Raw genomic sequence first — 21,954 nt, forward strand, 5'->3', positions numbered from 1 at the left:
TATAAAAAAACAAAAAATTATAAAATTATTACATTTTATAATCGTCCTGATACCTCTCGAAGTAATTGCCAATATGTAATCACAAAAATAATGTGTCTGCCATCTTTCGCCCAGAATTTTTCTATTAGAACACACTACACAATCTTGGTTCTAGCACGTATGATGTGTAGGTGGTTGTTGAGCCCCCCCTCTGTATTTGGTGTGTAAATGGAGTCTCGAGATGTGCCGTTTTGTTGAAAATTCCCAAGCAATTGGTCCATCAACAATTTTACAAACTTCAAATGTGACATTAGTTTTTCATTATTTATTTTTTCAACAGAAGCGTACAATATGTATGAGTTTACCATACACATGTCCATCCCTCAGAAAAATAGTTTTCTCCATTATAAGATTAGAATAATAATTGTCTCCATAGCGGAGCCCTCGAGTTTGAAGACAAATTTGTAATGGCAAAGAGTGCAATGGGTTAATGGCGTTTAGGGGCCAAATTTTTGGTCAGCAGAGTAGGTTTTTCGACGCGGTAATAATCACCCCGTCCTCGCACCCAACGAACCTCGCGAAACTTCTGGAAATGTGCGTTGATCGAAGGTAGAAGGTGCCAGGAGCAAGGCTAACGATCCGAAATAAGAAATCGCGTGTGCGCATCGCGTTTTCATCGAGTGGCCCGCAGATATCCGCAGCTCGTAGAGGGCCAGAGCAGCGGCTGCTCGTGCAGTCATCGCGGATCCCCCTAAATAAATTCCCATAAAGCAGCGCCGGTGGCTTGGTCACGTTGGCCTGCTCTTGCCACTTGCAGCGTTCTCGGTCTGCTTCCGTATTCGAGACACGAGATTCTGCCAGTGGTACGTCATTCGCCCTGTCGCTAATCAGAACTAACCGCCGACGCGTGACTAGAATCCCCTATCGACGAAACGAACAGCGGGAGAAGCTGGAAAACCGCGGCGAGACCTGCCAGACGGAAAGAGAGAAGGACATCGTGGAAGAAGGAGAAGCAGCAGGTGAAGGAAGACGAAGAGGTGGAGGAAGAAGGAGAAGAAAAAGCGTAGACACGTCGTTTCGCAGCAGCCATCTTTGCATCTCCCTTTCACCAGCAACCCCATTTTTGCGCTCCTGTTATGGCCGTTCCCTCGCGAACTAAGTCTCCTCCTCGGTCTTCTTCTCCACCCCTTCGCCGTCCTCTTGCACACCTTCCTTCGCGTCTTTCTTCGCCGTTCACGATCCTGGCGGCAATTAGACTTGCAAAGCAACCGCGAATCTCCACCGCAGATCCTCCGCTTCCGGGCCCGGCGAGGGAGATTTTTGTTAGGTTCGCGAACGTTCCGTGGATTGTGCTTCCGCCAAGTTTCCTCGGCAGTTGGGAGCTATGGATTCCAAGTTTCGGCCGCGGAGATTTCTTTCCCCCGCAAGTTTGATGGCGGCTTGGGATGGCGAACATTCGGCTGCAACGGAAGTTGACGCCAGGTGGAGGTTCCTCGGGATACGATTGATTTTCGTCTATTTATTCCTGATTTATCGACGTTGTAGATCGTTTCAATATCGTAATAGACTGCAAATATGACGATTTGGATCACTTTCTACTTGGTGACAAATAAATGAAATAGTTGAAATTAGCATAAGCGAGTTTTAACAAGTAGATAGGTATTCAACGCGAATATTAGTGGCACGGAATACAAACAAGATTAGATTTCAATCGATGAATCATGACTGTTAAGGGGTTATAATGCAAAGAAATAGTAGCCAATGGAAATGGTGGAAAACTATATAGATGTTTATTAAACAGGGAAACAGTTAGAACTGGCCTGTCTGTTTAGGGTCACGCAGGTCACAAGATGTCTCCAGAAAACGGGAGACAAAAGTCAAAACGCAGGGGAAGAGATCGCCCCCACATCGTTAGGCTGTAGAATTTATTTTAATATTTAATTTCGCTACAAGTTGAAATTGGCATACGTAAGTTTTAACAGGTAAATGGGCATTCAACGCGAATATTACAGACACGAAGTAGAAACAAGGTTAGATTTCAATCGATGGATCATGACTAATTGTAATTTAAAATTGAATTAACCCTTTGATTGCGGCTCATTCTCGAAGAGAATCATCAATACAGACGGCGCGAAATTTTGACAATTAACAGAACAATATTGAAACAATTATTCAATTGCTACGTTATATTTCAGGTGGAATCAATTGGTAAAATAGCAAAAGTGATAGAGTAAGAAAAATGTAAGTAAATTTGTGGGGACGTATATATACGTCTTTCATAGCGAAAGGGTTAAGATTCATTATCGCGTGAAGGTATAGAAGAGGTTTGGAGACCAGAGGAACTTCGTCTTGAAATCCAATAAAGATTCGCAAAATTATTTCGCGCGACAGGAAATATATTTTTATATCTTCATCGACGATTCGCGTAACGGAAATCGACACCTCGATCGATGGCTTAATGTTTTCCGAATCGGTGCTCGTTCACGAGGTATTACGTAACCCAGATAGCGGCGTTATGATGGCTCCCGCGATCAATGGATCAGCGAGCTCATGAATTGAAATTTCTCAATGCAAGTACGGTCGCGACCCCGTGGCCAGTTAACTGACGTTTGACGTCTTTATCGCGTCTTGATTGTGGAAAAAAGCGGGACGATCCGTGCGCGCGATCGGCAAAACGAGGAAAAAAAAAAAAGAAGGACAGATTAGATGAGGCGTCGGGGTTAAGAACGGGGTTTGAGGCGCGTCCATTAAATCGCGACACGTCATCGTGACGTTCCTTTGTCCTCGTTCAATTTCCGCTGCGCTCCGCGACCACTTCTTTCCCTTATTTCCCCACCCTTCGTTCGAGAAGTCAGAAATTTCTCGAGGATAACGAAATAGCCACCGAAGGAAGAATAGCGGACCCCTAGTTGGAGGAAAGTCTTATTTTCCGAAAAATAATCATATATAAAGAAAATACGAAAATTCTAGCCGAAAGAAAAATGTCTTCCAAACGATATTCAATTTCTCTACTTTTTTATTATTAATCGTAATGAAATTTATAATTATTCGCAAATTTCGAAAAATCTATTATACTAAACTGGAATTCGCGATTAAATTAAAAAATAACTATTCTGTCAGTGGCCTCGAAACCGAGTGATTTTTTACGCTTCATTTGACGAGAGAGCGTTTTACCTGTGCCCTGCAGAGTCACGTTTATGGCAGCCGAGAGGATATCGTTGCATCGAAATGTTTGCGCGCTCGCGCGGACTAACGGAGTGGCTGTGTGGCACGATAAAGTCTCGAAGTAATTAGTCCGATGTTTACACAGTTTAACGTTTCCCTCGTATCTTCGGTTCTCCTCCTACGCGGCTCAATTAACTTACGGCGCACTTAATTAGTCGTCCTGGCTCTTGGCACGCGGCAACAAAGTGGCGAGGCGCTCTCGAACCGCTGGCGCATGGCGCCTGGTAAATTCTTCTTCCCTGCTCTTATCTGAAAAATAATTATCTGCCGTACCGAGGCAGAATTTTTATCGACCAAGCTGCAAATAGGCCAGCCAGGCCCGTACCGTCCGACCAGTGTCTGCATTTTCCTCGATTTCTCGTTTCGACGAAAAGCTGGACACCCCCTCGACATTAGAATATAATCAAAATATTGGAATTTTTCTTTCATACTTTAGAAACTCACGAAAACAATTTTACAGCGATTAGAAAAATTAAAGTAAGTTTCTTAAGAATTATTAGGGTGCTTCGACATTTTTAAACAGGGGAAAATAATTTTATAGGCAGTGGAAGAATAGAATATCGTGTTTTAGGTAAATATCGCAGTGTACCTAACCTAAAAGACGTAATACGAGGGAGAATGATATCACAGTTATTCAAAAAATGGAATATCGCGTGTCTAAGTAGTATGAGGTACGTTGGAAGGAACTTCCCGAGATACAGCGGGTGTAAAAATCGAAATGACATGGACAAGACTGGACGGATACACGATGTCCGTTTAATTCCTGGCGATTTGTAGCACTTATGATAATGCAAAAGTTAAACACAGAGAATTGCAGCGAATTGAATGAATTATGAATTGAAACGAGCGGAATGCGTTGATGCGAGGAGAATAGAGTGCGTGTTGAGATTCTAATTTATCAATTAGGCGGTAATTAGCAGGAACGCGTACACGTCCATTCCGAATTGAATGTATTTCTCTCATCGTGGCCGCGTAAAGAAAATCTAACGCGTTGCTTGCGCACGTGAACCGTATCATTATATCATTACGCGGCCACTGGTGTGCACGCATGATAGAGCTTTTCATCCGTGCGATATCGTGCAAAAAATTTGCACGCTGATATTTCTCAGGTGGCGATAAAAAGTGCCGCTGGAACGAGCCGCGGAAAATAATTTATTAGCATATTTCTCCCGTTTTTTCCCCCCTTTCCCGTCGATGCGCACGGTTAATGAAATCCAAACACACTCGTCATCCGTGTGCACGTCATTATTAAAAACGAGTAATAGCTCGCGCCTTCGAGAAGCAATGGTGCCGCGGACGCGCAGGCACAGGTGTTGTTTCGCGCGTGTTACCTCGAGCCACGAGAAAGGAAATCGCAATTAAAAAATGACAAATGGATGGAAGGAGAGAAAGTCTGTTTGAAATTCCGAAGAAAGTTCTAATTTATCAATCGAGCCTGCCCGCTCCTTCTCTACGTTCGTAAGCGTGGAAGAAATACGTCGAGTCGTTACTCAAAATAAATAAGTAATAATCGTAAATAAGTACGCGACCCGAGAACCAAATTTTCGTACCGGCGTGGATTAACCTCGTAATAAGGAAAATCGTGCGGACTTAATGAAATTATTATTCATCGATGAAACGGCCTCTCAGTTGCGTTCACTTTGTGATAAATATATACGCAATGCGTGTAAAGTACATTCGAGTGAAATTTTATTGAACTGTACTTTCCTGCTTCTGTACGTAAAATACCATAAGAACGAGGAAACAGAAGGACAGAAACTAAATTGAGAAGCAGTAATTGCGTTTTCAGGAGTAGGGATCATAAGCAAGAATGACGAATCGAGTGGATCCCAATAAAAATTATATTTCCAGCTTCTTTCTCTTCATTAACTAGGTAGATACTTATAAACATCGTTATTCGATAGTAAAACCACAGTGGCAACTTGAAACGATTTATCCAAAAGGTAGAGTTATAGCTGCTCCAGAATTTTCCAAAGGGAATTTCAAAGCTCCTTCAGCCAGTTTCCAAATTAAAAACAACAAAAGCAAGGGGTTACTCACTGCGGAATTAATCATTAAATCGCTATGGTAATTACTTAAGAGCCATTTTCTCGAATAGGTAAACGGATCTATAGCTATTCCAAAATTTTTCAAAGGGAATTTCAAAGCTCTGTCAATCAGTTTGCAAATTAAAAATAACGAAAACAGGGAGTCACTCGCTGCGTAATTAATCATAAGATCACGATGGTAGTTATTTGAAAGCCATTTTCCCAAGTAGGTACACAAATCTATAGTTACTACAAAACTTTCCAAAGGGAATTTCAAAGCTCTGTCAATCAGTTTTCAAATTAAAAATAACGAAAACAGGGAGTCACTCACTGCGTAATTAATCATAAGATCACGATGGTAGTTATTTGAAAGCCATTTTCCCAAGTAGGTACACAAATCTATAGTTACTACAAAACTTTCCAAAGGGAATTTCAAAGCTCTGTCAATCAGTTTTCAAATTAAAAATATCGAAAACAGGGAGTCACTCATCGCGGAATTAATCATTAGATCGCGATGATAGTTACTTGAAAGCCATTTTGCCAAATAGGTAAACGGATCTGTAACTGCTTCAAAATTTTCCAAAGGGAATTTCAAAGCTCCCTCAACCAGTTTACAAATTAAAAATAATTAAAGCAGAGGCTCACTGCGGAATTAATTATTGGTTCGGGATGTCAATAACTTAAAAGCCATTTTCTCGAATAGATAAACGGATCTATAGCTGCTGTAAAATTTTCCAAAAAGAATTTCGAAGCTTGCTCGTCAGTGATGCTCCACTTTGGACTATCGGAGAGGAACCAGCTGTAAGTTTGAAAACTGCGCGAAAGGTGCGGTGTACTCTGTATGGAATTAATCGTTGGCAGCGAGGCGACGATCATGTCGTGGTAATTTGTAAGATCGCGGGGGGTTCTCAAATTTGCCTGGATCTCCCGGCGTGAGCCGGCTGAGCCAAGCACGCCCCGGGGAAGGACTTATTCATAAGATTATTTCCCATTTTCGTCATGGCGCCGCTGTATCGTTATTTAAGTTTTATATTAAAGCACGGCCCCGCATCCGTTGGCGCGCTTTTTGATGGACGAGCGGCGCGTGTCCTGCTTTCCTCCAACGGATTCGCCTAAACGTGAGATATCGCGCTCGATCAATTTTTCATAAACCTCCGTCCGCGAACGCGCAGCCCCGCTTCTCTGCCACGGAATTTTCACGCGACGTCAGGGAAATTCGCCCCGTCGCCGCAGCCGTTTTTCTTTATTACCAACGCGAGCCCCGATGGCCGACGCGGGGAAAACGCTCGTTTTTATCGGCTCGACGATCGCCTCGTCCGCCGTCCGCCGCAATTTTGCATTATTCAGGCCTCGGGAGCTAGTGTCTTGGATGGAATACCTTGCAAATTTCCACCGACTTTGAGTAGTTTACAGTTTGTTAGTTGAATAGATCTTCCTTGGATCTTCGCAATTGGCTCTACCCAATTTTCAAAGCCTCTTTTATTTCCAAACTCGCATTTTCACGCTTCAGAACGAGTCCTTTGACAGCTGGTGTTAGCGTCAAAAATATTATCAATACCTTAATTACCAGGTTTAATTGTCTTATGTTAACTAAAATTTGCTTGTCGAGAATTGTGAGTTGCAATGATAATAGATTTTCAAAGTACTCCAATTTTTAAACATCATATGAAAAGAATTAATTAAAAATTTCTTATTTTACTATTGCGGGAATTTTTAATTATGGTCGGTCTAATTGATCAAGGTTTGATAGAATTCTTTGTTTCTGAAATAGTGTAATATGTATATAAAGAGTCATGGGACTTGAACATGGAGTACCGATCTTAACCACTTGCGCTGGAAAGACGTGTCACGCACGTCGTAATGCTGTTGTCACAGAATCGCCAACGACGTGGTATACACGTCGTTAAGCAATTCTTACAGAAACACTGGATAGTTCTGGCACACGCGTCTGTGAATTTCTTGTCACCGCAAGTGGGTAAATTACCAAATTTTTCCATCTCGAATCATCCTAAGGGCGCGCTTGATAATTACAAACTACCCTCCTGTACACCCACGAAATTCAACCCCTTCTGTATCTCGCTCAGCGAGACGTTGTCACAAAGACCAAGGAAGGGAAGACGTTCCTCAGACGCGACTTTAAATTGCCCACGGGGTCCTCTGGAGGATGCAGCATCCGGGAGAATGATCCAGCGAGAACGGAAGAATCCATAGGCTCGGCTTTAATCAAGGTCGAACGTTGGTTCGCCACGTTCGCGGTCGGGCTATCAAATACAATCACCGAACGTGGGGTATCTTTTCCTATTCCCTGACACGGTGGCTACAAACAGCCTACGCACACCCTCTTCTCCGGCCGCCAGAGTCGATTCGTTCTCGCTCTCACGAATTGAATCCTGCCCGGTGGTGGCGAAGCAGCTCCGGAGGGAAGATGAAGGAGCGAGAGAAGGTTGCCCTGGCAACGACAGAGGGTTTCTCGACGTGGTTGCCCGGGCAACCTCTAACCGGCGATCCCTAAATATGCGCCAGCAGGCCAGAAGTGGCGTGGAAGAGGGAGGGAAAAGAGGGTGAGAAGAAGAGGCAAGCTGTAAGAAGAGGAAAGGTAGATTCCGGTGGAGATCCTCGCCACTGGTTGGCAGAAGGAGCATGCTGGTGGGTTGGTAACTGTTACCGCGGAAGGTGAGGAGACCCAGTTAATTACTAAAGCGTTTTAATCGTCGGCAAAGTTCCGACGGCACTCAGGAGTCTGGGCCAAAAGGGCTTCGGAGAATGTGGCGGCTGTGTAAATTAGGAACTCACCAGTTCTCCCTGTCTGTACACGGATTTGGCCGCGTTCAGCAGCCGGGGAGAAGTTTCCACGGAGAACACAGGGTGGGCGTAACGGTGTACGTTGCACGATGGATCAGCGGCTATGGCTGGCCCGGAAAACTTCCAAATTTGTCGCGGGAAAAATGAACAGGAATTTCCGCGTCGATAAATTTTACGTGGCCCTAGAAATTTTGTCGAAAGTATGAGAAATGGAGTGCTCCCTTTCAGGATTCAAGACTCCTGAGGTAAAAGATTCGTACGAAGTTCATGAGAAACGTTCGTGTAATAATAATTATGAATTAAACGAAAAACAACAAACACCTAATACGAAAATTACGAAGACCCACGCCAGAACCTACGAAGACTCAATACGAATTAAGTTACAATTAAAAAGAAAAAAAAAATTGAAGAAATGGAATGTACATTACGAAGCGAGTAATAAATTGTCGAATCCGAAAGACGACTTTCGGACAATTAATTTATGCAAAGAAAAGACGAAGCAATGTGATATCTCGACTTACACGCGGTTTCTTTCTACGTTACTGTAAAAAGATCGGATCGACTTTGATAGCCTCGACGTTAATTTCATTCACACATGCGCTAACGATATAATTATCAGAAAAAAGTTTATGTAAATTCGTTTCTATTACGCTCGTTACGATAAATTAAGAGCAAAAAGCTGGAATAGTAGGATGTTATTGGAAAGGAAATTGGAGAAAAAATTCGGAGCACGAGGTTCTCGTAAGAACCGAGAGTCGTACTTGAGCAGATTGATTCCACTTTGCTCCTCGGCTGATTTTAATAGCGCTATTCTTATCACGGATAGAACACCCCGCTCGCGCGATGGAATTAATCAGTAGACAAAAGATAATGTAACTGAAAATACTCGTCGCGAATAGCGACTCGTAGATGAACGATACTCTGCTAAATATCGGTCGCGAACTCTGCCAGCTAAACGGACATGTCAGCCGAAACACGCGGCAAACTTTAATTCAATTCCGCTTCTTGGGTGAACTATTAGACGCGAGATAAAAGTGGAAAATGGAAAGCGATAGAGGCGCGTGTCGTAATGGCAACGCAGTGGGATTCGATGGAAGATCGGTACCTCGGTTGTCGATCGGTGGGATCCGAGGTTGCTATTCGTGGAAATAGACGGGGACACGCAGGCAACCGTGCTAGCTCGACGTGCCGCGTTAAATAACTTTGCTTAACAAGGTGCTGCCGCCACTGTAAAAAGATTACGTAAGCGGTAATGGCCGCCGGCTCCTCCTAAATTCGAGAACGAAGAGTTCCAGCCACGGAGTGCACCGAGTCGAGAAGCAAGGCGCGAGAAGGAGAGAAAGACATGGAAGCCGACGGCGAACAGGAATGGCGAACGAAAAGGAGAAAGAGGAGGGAGCAGCGACACGACGCCCGGTGGCGGGGGTTAATTTTAATTTCCTAATTTTTCCCACCCCGAGGCACAGGTAATTTCCTCCCCAGAAGAGAATAGATGTAATTACTTAACGCCTCCGAGCTCTGAGCTCCTCTTATTAAAAGAGGATCGTGCCCTCGAGGGCTGGAGGGGTGGAAGATACGCCTCTGGTGGGGGTGGAGAACGGAGTGGTGGAAGCACAACAATCGTCGGAGAACGATCGCGAAGAAAGGGAAACGTTGTCGGGCTCGTTCCCTCGAAGATGAACAACGGATCGAGCTTCGTAGACCTTCCATCGTCTTTGACTTTTCCAGAACACCGATCTCGCGAAATCTCGCGAGATTCTCGGGAACCCGGTCCCTCTGACGACACGCGAGTCCTTCGAACAGGGAAGATCTGGCTCGCAGAGGAGACCGGAGAAGGGCTTCTTCCAGAGGAGAGCAGTTTTTTCCTGGAAGTGGTGGAGAAAATTTGGATTTTGGAGAAGAGTGCGCGGCGTTGCTGGAATTGGAGGCTAAGGTCGACGCTGCTGCCAGGACCTACGGCAGGGGTGGTTTCCCGAATGCTGTGGGGAAGGGAGGAGCCATCTTGCGGCTGCTTTCAGGGCAGCCACCAATTGATTCATCCCCACCGTGGCTACCATTACTGGAAGGAAGGGGCGTCGATTCAATTCCAGGGCAAAAAAAGCGTCCATGAGGCGGAGTTCGCCTCGTAATCCATCCGTCCTCATTGGCCAGGAATAGAGTGGCACCCGTGAACCCACCATCTGTCCGACCAATCCAAAGCCTCTGGGTGGCGACCAAAACCAGTTTGGCCTCCGTGGACAGAGGGGAGCCGTTGACTTGACTCACCAGGCAGATAGTGCTGTGCCGTTGGCTCGTGCCGTAGTGGTCCTAACACTAACAGGTCCTTGCCAGCAAGGAATCCCTGGAATCCGTTCGTTGCGCGGCCAAATTCGCCCCACGGACCTGCCAAACACACTCCGTTCTCTCTAATCTCGTCAGCTGATCAGTGTTTTCGTGGCCGCCTATTACGTAACCTGGCGTCCAGGTGCAACGACACCGCAGCCTCTAAACAGTTTAGCAAGTGTGACCCTACGTCAGTGTTCCGGAACTTGTGTTTCCCGCGATGGTCCAGTTTGCCCGGTGACTTTCTCGGTTTGGTGCGCTGGCTAGCCAAGTTGACGGAAGATGAACACTCGGGACGAAGATTAAACCCTTAGGCCGAGAGTCTAGGCTAGTTTTCGAAAGACCATCGTCGATGAAAAATCATCGTAGTGACAGGAGTGAGAGTTTACAGTGACTGCATCATCGAAAGGACTAAGTGGACTCTTGTAATCGATACGTGTTTCGTATAATCCCGCTTGTTCAACCTGGTAGCGTTACCGTCTCTCGGAATTCGAGGGAAAATCGATGGAAACCCGGACGATCGAACGGTAGTCGAGTAAAACATCGAAACGTTAATGTCAAAGACGCAAGAGGAGATTTACTCGGATCCTTGGGCGAAAGGATCGTTGCAATAGGCGAGAAGGTCAGTTACCATTGACGGAATCCTCGAATCACGCTTTCCGACGGCTGTCGACTTGCCACGAGCACGTTCACTCAAACCTCTGTACATACCACCATCCACCACTTCTGCGACTCCACAGTTATCGATCTTCGACGAGCATGATCGATCTCATCGCATGCGTCTCGTAGAACCGCTGAATTCCACTCGTTCCTAACCTGGACTTTCCACGTAAGATGTAAACAAACGGGAGAGCGACGAGAACCTGCTTCGCCAACCTCTTCTCGCGTACCGCATTCCACGATTCGACTGTTCAGTTCCTGCAAGAACCGACCTTGACAGTTGACAGCTCTCGTGGCATCGAAGGACCAACGAATGTCAAAAGTATAGTGCATCGATCGCAGCCGGAGTAGACGGATATAGATGCAAAATAAGTGAAATCTCTCCAGTGGAGAGACTACCAGTCGTCAAGTTGGTACCAAACATGGTCCTGGAACCAGGAGGTGGTCTGTCCTTCCCACTGCCTCCTGGTAGCGGCTCCACTGGTTCCGGTGGTTCGCTCCTCACTCCAGCCAGACTGTTCCAGAGGGCGACACCGGTGTTTCCGTTTCATCTGACAGGATGGCCACCGCATCATCCGGTGCTTGGACAGGTTCAAAGCCAGGTTCAGCAGACTATGCAAGCTCAGCATCAGGCAGCCGCTGCCGCTGTCAGGTTCCTCAGTCATCATCATCCTCATCATCCGCATCCGGCACTAGGGAACCACCCCCTGGTGCCGGCGATAACTAGCCACCATCCGACCGCCCATCATCTTCATCACGGCGCCGATCACGTCGACGAGGATGACGAGAAGAAAGGTAAGTGGCTTTTTTCGCGTTACATTTTGAGATTATGCTAAGCTGTTTGTAGCAAACAGCTACAGATGCGCTAGGAACTATCGCTGCTCGGAAAGGCGACTGTTTGGATTTCGTTTGTAAACGTTTGTAAACTCGCGAGATTAATTAAGTTGGAAAGCAGCAATATCCATTGAGATATAATTATCGGACAGAGCCGATCACGGTTTCATCTCGATCTTCCAGAGAAGGTTTGGTCTTGCTAGCAGCATCGTAATTATTTCTTCGAATACTCGGATTAACGTTCGATGTTTTCATCCCGGGTCTCTTTGCTCGTGTTCGTCAGTCGGATCCATCGGGCCTTGTTCGCTCTGTTCTCTTTTCCGTCTGCTGCGTTTACGGGTAAAAAGCGGGGCAATTTCTAGCCAATATCTGATCTACTTTTCGACTAAATTGAAACACAATTTCGAATTCATTGCCGCGTTTCTTTGCCGCGATAGTTTGCATACTTATGCCGAGATAAGCTGCAATTTTGTGGCGAATAGGATAGCAGGCCTGCAGGTTGCTTGCTACTTTATTGCTTGATTCACAATGCGAATTAAACCACGCGTTACTCGCGCCCCTATTCTCGCTCGCATTGGCGGGATCGGGTACTGGCTTCTCCGCATATTTGCTGAAATGTCGAACGGGTTTGCTCGGGAAAAATTCAATTAACGATATAATCGAATCGAACGAACGATATTCCCTTTTCACGAAGAGGTTACACTCTGCCTTGTACATTCTTCACCACGCCCTATTTCTCATCCCCGTTATTACCAAACGGACCCACTCCTCTGCCCTTACTTCTCTCCGCGATTAACGCAATCCAGTGTCAAGCAGGTGCCAAAACGGGGTTTAAAATTTTCACCTAGACTGGCGTATTTCTGCGAAACAATCAACGCGAAATAATTTCGTTCATTACGTCTCACAGCTTCCGCGGTCGTCCGCGTTATTTTCCTCATGAAGTATAACTCGGCGAACATTTTGCACGATGACATAAACATTATTGTTAAGCATCTAGCCGCGACTCGTAGCAGCGCGAGGTAATTATCGCGCGCTGGATTATTTATAATAAGTAAACACGCCGGATTACGTGCCGTGCTAATATTTAACGACGCATTACGCGCGACTAATTTACTCCTAAAACCACATCGGCCAATCTCCGCGCAGCGATTCCGTTCGTCTCGAGGCACGCTCGACGAATCGGATCGCTCCGTTACGATTGGACCGGCGGAATCGAAGATCGGGCTGCACGCGATCGGACCAAGCAGCCTCCGGTTCGAACGTATTTCCAAGATACGTTCGGAAAATGGTCTATAGGGAGTGTCGTAACACGGTCAATCATAAGATCGTTCCTGACGAGCCCCTGGGATCGCTTACAGGGTTAGCCCCAATCCGCAACGCCCTTTTTCCACCCTTCCTTCGAGCTGACGGCCTGAAATCACGTTTCGTGTACGAGATCGAGGGTGGAAATCTGTTTTTTACGTGATCCCATTCATGTCCCTAACGCTTGTTTATGCCTCGAAGGGAGCGCCACTTAACTCTCTCCACCTTTACCCTGGACTTTTTCCGGCTCCTTCGTGGAAACACGCGTAACACCGTGGCGATCTTGACCATGTTCTCTGGCTTACACGATTTCTGCCTTATTTATCGGTCGCCGATGACTCGTCGCTTTGCGGAATGACGCTCGAATCATCCTGGATTTACGAGTGCCTGATTCACAGGCTGCTCGCTTTTTCCAGGGGTAATTTCGTCGTTAGAGATTACGCGATATTCCGAGCTGCTCCAGCGAATGATTGGTAATAATTTTTTCGTTTCGAGACGTCGCTCTTGCAGTCGTAAATTTTTCCAGTTATCCTTATCCTCGTCTCCAACGTTATCGATATGAAAATTTTTCCTATCAACTTGGTACCCGAATATTGGAACGTCTATGCAACGCCATATTGCAATCGAGTGCTCAAAGTTGAGACGTGGTTTGGTTGAAAGAAATATGTTGTTGGGGCACGCTGTTTCTGTGCGGAAAGTCGCAAGGAATTTGTAAAATTTCGCGTCGCGACGGACAAGTATGCCGAAATAATTCAGCGCGAAAGGTGGGCAAAAAAGAGGGAGACGGTTAAGTGAAACTCGCAATTCTTTGCAGCGTTTTCATAGCACGCGGCGCGGTTAAAATACTCCTCTTTCTAATTTCGCTAATGGGCCAGCCAGCGTAGGCAAGCGCACGTAACGCGAACTGCATGTGCGCAACCTAACTAATGAGTTCCGCGAGTGTTGAACGTAACGCTGTTTAAGATAAACGTGTCACGTCTGACAGCCGTGAGAGATCTGCAACGCCGAGTGTCTTGCTTTCTTTCCTCTTTTTCTCTGTCTTTGAACGTACCGACGAGCCTCGTTTTCAATGAATTTATTGCCCATTGCAATCAATTTTGAACGATCTCGTGGAACGTCCGATCGACATCGCGTAAATGGCCGTCGACGCGGCGGTATATGGCTGAAAAAGAGCATTAAAAAATTCGAGAATACGCCGTGCTCTGGCAAAAATGGCCAGTGTGTGCAGCGCGACGCGCAAAGTGGCATGAATTAAATTTTTTAAGGCCCCCCTTTGTGAACGTCGCTGGACGAGGGGGATGGCCTCGCGGGGTATTTAATTCGAATGTAATTGATAAAACGACATAATAGATGAGAAAGTAACCGACAAGAGACTCGAAACTATCTAGAAGGCCGGCTCTCCATCGACATTTAATTAGACGGGGGAGTAATCGAAGTTCGGTCGTCGATAATCGCTCGTGGTTTTATTGTTGCGCCGCCGTTTTATCGTCCCTGTTTTATTCCATTTTGTTGGGAAATTATGTGAAATTTCGTATTCGATCTCCTACGAGCAATTAATTCCGAGGGACTGTTCACGACGAGTAATTATCGTGAACTGATTATAGTCCGCGAACGAGAGTTATTGAGTTATTTTAGTAATAAGGATAGCTCGAGGAAATTGATCGGTTTTCGTGGAATTGTAATTGAAGGCTGCTTTCTGATGGGCCACTGTTCGATACAGCGTAAGCTCATTTTTTTCCCAACTCCAGCAACAGTTCCCTACACATCCCCGCTCGTCTTTTAAATTTATTTTCTTATATATAATAACGGGACGGTTATTTATCTCGTTAGAAATATCACAGACCCGGTGAAATTAGATTCTTTGACCGCGACCCGAGAAGTTTTAGCACGCCGTTGACATTAAGCTTCCGATTCTTCTATTTAAAGATCCTTCCGCCCTTGCCATTCCACATTTACCACATTATACCGCATTGATACTCTGCGACATCTTCTCCCTGGAGATTCCGACCTGTTGTAAATTCAAAGGAAGAGAAAAAATAGAAAAACGAACACAGATCGCGTATTCGGTGAGATAGTAAATTTTAATTAAAAATAAAGAAAATAAGGGATATGATACAATTTATACAGATACGCTTTTAGTTTAATATCTGAAAAAGGTTTCGACCCTTTACGTCCGTATACAGCGAGGAATGACGCAGAACTGAGTCAAGGAAGACCAAAAGCTCGGTCCTCAAAAGCTCTGAATTATTTCAGCTATCGGTTTCAGAACGTCGGAGACAATGTATAACATTGTCCTTCAATACGATATTTATATTTGTATATTTCTCTATACATCATCCCCGCAATTTACTTTTACAATCCCGCTTCTCCATCCACATAACCGAGGCACACGGTTTTACTATCCCGATAGACTTTTAGTTTCGCGATAATTTACTAAGTAATATTATTCCACGCCTTTGGCGTATCGGGTATATTACCCAACTGGCTACCGTCGTCTAATAGAATTTATGTCTCATCGGTATACCGGTAACTCGTTTCACGCAGGGCCGTGCTAACAATATCGGTTCTCTTGTCTTCCCCTCGATCCGCCGCTAGAAAGTCGCTACGCTCGGAAATATCAGCGATCCGAATTCTGCGACTACTGAATCACGGCATTCTAAATCAACGTCCCCGTGGCACAGACCCTGCCGGACTAATCTACTTAAAGCAGCGCTGTTTAATCGCCGGTACTCAACAAGCCACGAAATAGAACGCGCGGAAAATTGCGCAAATTGTTTCCAGCTTCTTAACTTATTCCAGCGACAGGCCGCGACGCGTGACGTGTATCCGGTGTACTTCTAATTAGATCTAGATCGTTAAACCCGTTCGCCGACTCGACGACTTCATCTCTAGGCCCGATCGTCTCGATTTCGCGAAATTGAATGAAACAAGAAACGGGGGGTAGAAAGGGGGGCGGGGGAAGAGATGGCGAGGAGGTTTCGTTCGAATCTGGTCGCGTCACAGGCCCGAACAGCGATCATGGTCGTACGACGTGATTCTTCGTTTAATGAAGCGATCGCGAGAGCGTTTATCCGAATCGACCGATGGAATGCAATAATTTCCTCTTTATTGGCAACGCCCCGAGCGGCGGCTAATTACGGCAAATACATTATAGGAAATTAACGCTCGCTGGATCGCCGATGCGTTGATCAGTGACAGCGGCTAATTAATATTCCGCTCGGGGATAAAATCCGGATAAACCGGCGAGAAAGTGGTCGAAACGCGAGGCAAGCCGGGAAACCAGCGGAGGAATAATCCGTCGGTCTCGTGCCCCGGCGTCCATTTCTGCGCGGGGCCGTTCTCAGCGGCCTCTATGACAGCGCCCGGCTTCACTGCGACCAGCGAATTTGCCCCTGGTTCCCGCCAAGGACCAAAGTTTCCTCGTTGCCAATGCTAAAGTTGCTTGTTCATTGCGCGAAACTTCGGCTTAACGCTGCCTCGTACGTCGGTTTCGGGTTTTCGCGGAGCGCATCTCGGTTTGCTTAAACCTCTAAGCTGTTTTGGCTCCGGACCTCCTAATTCGAGCTTGTTTGAATTTGTTCCCCTAAATTGCGGGATCGAAAAGAGGCCATTAACCGCGGGATACTCGCTAGTTGCCAGGATTAAGAATTTTTGCACGGGTGTGTTAATTAAGAATTTTTGAAATACGCGGTGTGTTAATTACACACGCATACAGTTAGATAGGATGATAGCGCACCCTATGATTTTCAGTGTTTCTCGAGATTAATGCGACGTATGCAAATTTCACTAACACGTGTGTATTCGTGTGAAGTATGAATATAGTTTAATAACGTGGAAGTAAATTAACCATGGTTCATTTCCCTCAAACTTGAACTGTTTATGTGGAAGATGGAATTATAATTTTGGCGCCAGAAAATTGTATTTTTCTATAAAAATTACCTATCCTGTCGAGGTTCAGAGGATACACGAGAGGATTTACCGATCTTTTCCAAATATTTTCCTGTGTAATACCATATAATAATAATCTCGCCGTGTCCAATCGAATTTTATTTATTCTGTAATTAATTATCCTACGATTTTTGTTCTCTGTCGAGATATATCGTTTCCAAATTATCGAAGAAATACTGAAAATCATAGAGAACGTTGTCGTCGTTGTCGCCCGCTAATATATCGTAGGCACATTAACATTTTAAGCGAGGGTTCTGTTATTGAATGCGTACCCTGCACGTGTCATGGTAAACTTGAAGACGATTCAACTGGTCATGCTCACGGTAAATGCAAATGTCATAACTCGCGCCGTAAGCTATTACTAAACAATAAATAACTCGAGCAAATATGTTCTTCGATAAACAAGCGAAGGATTCGAATAAAAATCTCGGAATGTATTTATTTATTGGAAGAAAAAGCTAGTAGGATGTATGAGCCACGATAAATTTGCCTTTGAAAAAATATCTCGGAATATCGTGGCATCATGGCGACAAAGCAAAAGCAAACGATGACATATCGAGTTGAAATTCCTATCCATAATCTTTCAACATCTACGACCGGTTGACTCGTCGTTCGTCGAATAATTAAATATTAATTTCCATCGAAAATTTCTCGTCCAAGTACCTCCGCTGATCGTCGAGTCCTTAATCACCGATCCGACATTCCAACCGGCGGCAATTATTTCAGTAGAATAGCTCAAGCATACCGGTGATCGGGGAACAAAGAGGACAATCAAGACCATCCTAGATCGTGCTTTTAAGACCCTAAAGATATCTCTTTAAGTATAGACCATCGATGAACGACCTTCTTTACATTCAGATTGAACGGTCCATCCGGTGTTACCGAAGGACGAAACGGAAAAATGGAGGAAAGCTATCGGCGGAACAAGCGGCGCGGATCGCCTCGAACGTCGGCATTAATCGCACGCATGGTGACGTGCAGACCCCTGATTTTCAACGAACGTCTTCGTCTATATGTGGAGCAACGGCAATTTTCCCGGGCACGTAGGCCAGCAGCTAGAAAGGGCCCGAAGAAAAGTCTCGTTTACATAATTGTCCCGCGATAGGATGCTCGCACGTAGTCGCGTGCGTACGCTTTACACGATCGTTAAAGTTTTTCAAGCGATCGTTAGAGCACCGGCGAGAAATCGTTGGCCTTTTGCCGTCGGTACACGCCTATCCGGTGTTTGCTCCTCGAGCCGGGCTTCTAAATCGCGGCGATCCGTCTTGATCGCCGCGATCCGCGGCCGCGTTCGTGGAAATTGCACGATCCACCACGAACAGATTACGTGGAAACGCGTGAATAATGACCGGTTCGCGACACCCTAGCGATCGCAGGCCCCGGCAGATGAAGTCCTCCGCGACGATGAAAGCGGGAACGCGCTCGTCTCGATCTGTATCGCGTTAATTTCTGTCCGGCAACAGCGCCGGTGATCGATGATCGATGATCCCAAGCTTCCTATCCCACTTTGCAATTTCTCTCATTCGCACGGTCCCTGCGAGCTTCCGATTTTTAAATCCTTCAGCTTTTATCTTGGCCAAGAATAGGATTGTTATGGCGTTTTCGAGGATTCTGTAGAAATTACAGAAATATTTTATTTATTTTATTTATTTACTTCTAAATTTATTGGAATGAAAGAAGCTAAGACTATATAGATAATTGGAACGGATCTTTTGGATGATTCGAGATATAATTTCTGAGGAATATAATTTTGCGAATCTAGGAATATTCGTGGCTGAAAATATTTTTGGGATCGTGTGCTTTGAGAAAATGGAATAATAAAAGAAAATGGAGCAAAATTTCTGTGGGTGTAGGTACTGGTAAAATGATACAAGGGACGCGAAATTTTTCTCATTGGAGAAATTCTGTTTCCGAGATTTCGAAAAATAATTTCGATTCGAAGCCGAGGAATTGCACGGAATTGCAATGGGTCGGGAAGGAAGATCTCAGAAGGAGGCACGTGACGTGAGAATTTCGAGTTCCCGTGGCTTTTTCCAACGGTATCGAGGTAAAAAAGTATTCAGGGATCTGTTACCGCGGCTCGGTGTGCGTTCGCAGGGTTCCACGTATTACGATGATGGATCTTTTGATCACGGATTGAGACGTAACGCAAAGACATGTTGATAATGTGATTTATTCGAGCTTCCGTAAGCGATCTCAAGCGGGGATCGTTAATTCCAAGCTTCTTTTTTTCCCCCCGCCGCGATCCCATCGATTCATCTTGCCCATTGCTTTCATCCAGCTCGACAAATCAGTGGTTTTTGTGTCAACCCGCCTAATGCCGGTTCGTTCGGTCTAATCGTAAAATAATGACAGGATGCCCCACGATAACGCGGCCGCTTCTGAAAAGAAGCCGAAGTCGTTTGGATGCCACGAAACAAGAAGCGTCATTCCAGCGTATTAGATTCCAAAACCGATCCCTGGCAATTACTACCGGCTGCCTCGTTTCAGGCCGAGAAAGAGGGTGGCGCGTGAAAAACGGGGGGACACGGGGAAGAAACTGAAATCGACGCTGGGTAAGAACCGAAATGGCGACGAGAAAAAGCCACGCTCGTTTCCACGGCGCGCTTGGAAAAAATCTATACACCGGGGTCCCGGGATCGTTACGAATTTCTCGGCGTTCACGATTCTCCCAGGATTCCGCGGCGGGAAGAAAGTTGAAATGGAAAAGCGATAATAGCCCCGGCACCGAGGATACAGGAGAAGACAGAGAGATACCCCTGTTGGTTCGGTTGGTCGGGAGAAAAACGCGGGTGAAGAAGCTAGAAATCGACGTGATGCCCTCTGTGCGGCGGGTGCGAGGGGGTGAGACGTCGGAGAGGGCGGCTGGGTGGGTGTCGAGGGGTCATAGTCGTGTAGAAAAGGGACAAACAAAACGGGACGGCTCCGGGTAATAACTTAATTTAAACTAAACTACAGTTTAATAATTCTCGGCCAGGTCGGCCGTGGAGGATGCAGCGGGCAACCAGCAATTTCAGAGCCGTCGTTAACTGCCGGTCGTTAGTCCCTTTTCAAAACTTCTTTCTTTCTCTCGCCCCCTCCTCCACCGCCCCCGGATCCCTTGCGCCCCCCTCGTCATCGTCTATCCCTTTCCTTCCAGGGTCCTCGTTCCCTTTCACCCTCTACTCCCGCCCCTCACCCCCGACTCTCGTCCTACCGATCCCTTCTCCGCCTCTCTCTCTCTTTCTATAAATATCTCTCCCTCTCTTCTCTCTTTCTCTCCGTCTCTCACGATGCCGTGGTATCGGCAACACCAGCCACACGGTGTTACCACTACCAACGCTGACGGCGTGGTTCGGTCACGAGCTAATTTTCGAGCGTGGCTTGCGTGCCACGCCGTGAATCTCGCCACGGGCCCCCAGAAACGCTCGCGCCGCGACCGACAAATTGAATCGTCCTCGGCCTTCGTCCGCTCGGATTCCTCGGTTCGACGGGGCCCTCGCGCGTTTCCAGCCTCGGTCCTCGGGTTAGGAGTCCATCCATGCACGCGACCATCTCCGATTTTTCCCCACGGATCATCGCCGTAGACACCCCTTTCGCACAGGGTGTTTCCATGAAACCACGGAGAACCGTGTACCCGCTTCGGTACCAAGTTTGGTACCGCGGAGCAGATGTCCATGCTGGACGTAACACTTTCGCAGCCGGTTATTTCCTTGCTTCCCTGAAACCGAAAGTCGATCCAGGCGGAGTGAGCGATAAAGCCTATCGCCGCTGGCCTCTGCGACTAGGCGGATACAAGTTATTACATTTTTTTTTTCAAATCGTGCTCGAGGAATTTGCGGAGGAATTGTTTAAGTAGGCTGTAACGAGAAATTCCTGTGCTAGGAAGTTAATGGTAATTCTATGTCAGCCACTGCGAATGAAAGTTATTCATTTTTCAAATAAAAGTTTCAGATCACCCTCCCAGGAGGGTAATTTTGAAGAAATATCGCGTTGGGTGTTTTCTTCAGTCACGTGTGTCGTATTTAAAATTTTTTGAGGAATATAAGTAAGAAATAACGCGAATTTAATCATTCGAGCGTTAATTGTGTTGATTTTAGATACTTTCTGGACCCCAAGTGGATTTAATGAGAGAATTGATAAGGTCGATATTCCAATTTTGCTCATCCTTTTGACACAATGATCGACAAATTTCGAAAATTTTCGAGGTTGAAAATCCAAGAAATGTATGGAATTTAATAAAGTTTTTCTGAATTAGAACTCCTTGACAGAAACTTGAAATTTTTGCGATAAAGGGATTTAAATGCCAATGTAATTTGTTTCTTTTGTTTGAAATTGGTGTACGTATTGTAAACAGGTGTATCTATATATTCTCAACCAAGATAAAAATTAGTACGATCACAAAAGTTATTCATTTTCGAAGTGAAGGTTCCAGATCATCTTAGAAAATTCATAAGGTCGATATTCCAATTTTGCTCATCTTCTTGACACAATGATCGATACATTTTGAAAATTCTGAAGTTTGAAAATCCAAAAAATTTGTGGAATTTAATAAAGTTTCTCTGAATTAGAACTCCTCCACAAAAACTTAAAATTTATGCAATACAAGGATTTAAATGCCAATGTAACTTGTTTGTTTCGTTTGAAATTGGTATACGTATATAAATATTCTCGACCAAGGTAAAAATTAATATAATCAAATGAATGGTCCAACTTGAAAGTTCATCATCTGGAAGTGGGAAATTCGTGGCTACAATTCTTTCCGATTAGATTCGAGTTTTAATTGCTTCGGGAAACGTTGAGTCGTGACTGAATTTCAATCGGCCACAGACTTCGATAGAATTCTAATTGCCCATCAATTTGAACTTTCGCGCGA

General features: G+C 45.5%; 1 protein-coding gene across 1 annotated transcript in view; it reads left to right on the forward strand.

Moving 5' to 3' along the window:
• Window positions 1–11,420: 11,420 nt before the first annotated feature.
• LOC108550835 (protein zerknuellt 1) overlaps window positions 11,421–21,954 on the forward strand; it is a 60,221-nt gene continuing 49,687 nt past the window's right edge. The window contains exon 1 of the mRNA XM_017904731.1: window positions 11,421–11,810. Coding sequence (XP_017760220.1) covers window positions 11,438–11,810 — 373 coding nt within the window. The 5' untranslated portion in view covers window positions 11,421–11,437. The remainder of the gene's footprint in view (window positions 11,811–21,954) is intronic.

Source organism: Eufriesea mexicana, unplaced genomic scaffold, assembly GCF_001483705.2.
Source record: "Eufriesea mexicana isolate 0111107269 unplaced genomic scaffold, ASM148370v2 scaffold4744748303, whole genome shotgun sequence".
Taxonomy (NCBI): domain Eukaryota; kingdom Metazoa; phylum Arthropoda; class Insecta; order Hymenoptera; family Apidae; genus Eufriesea; species Eufriesea mexicana.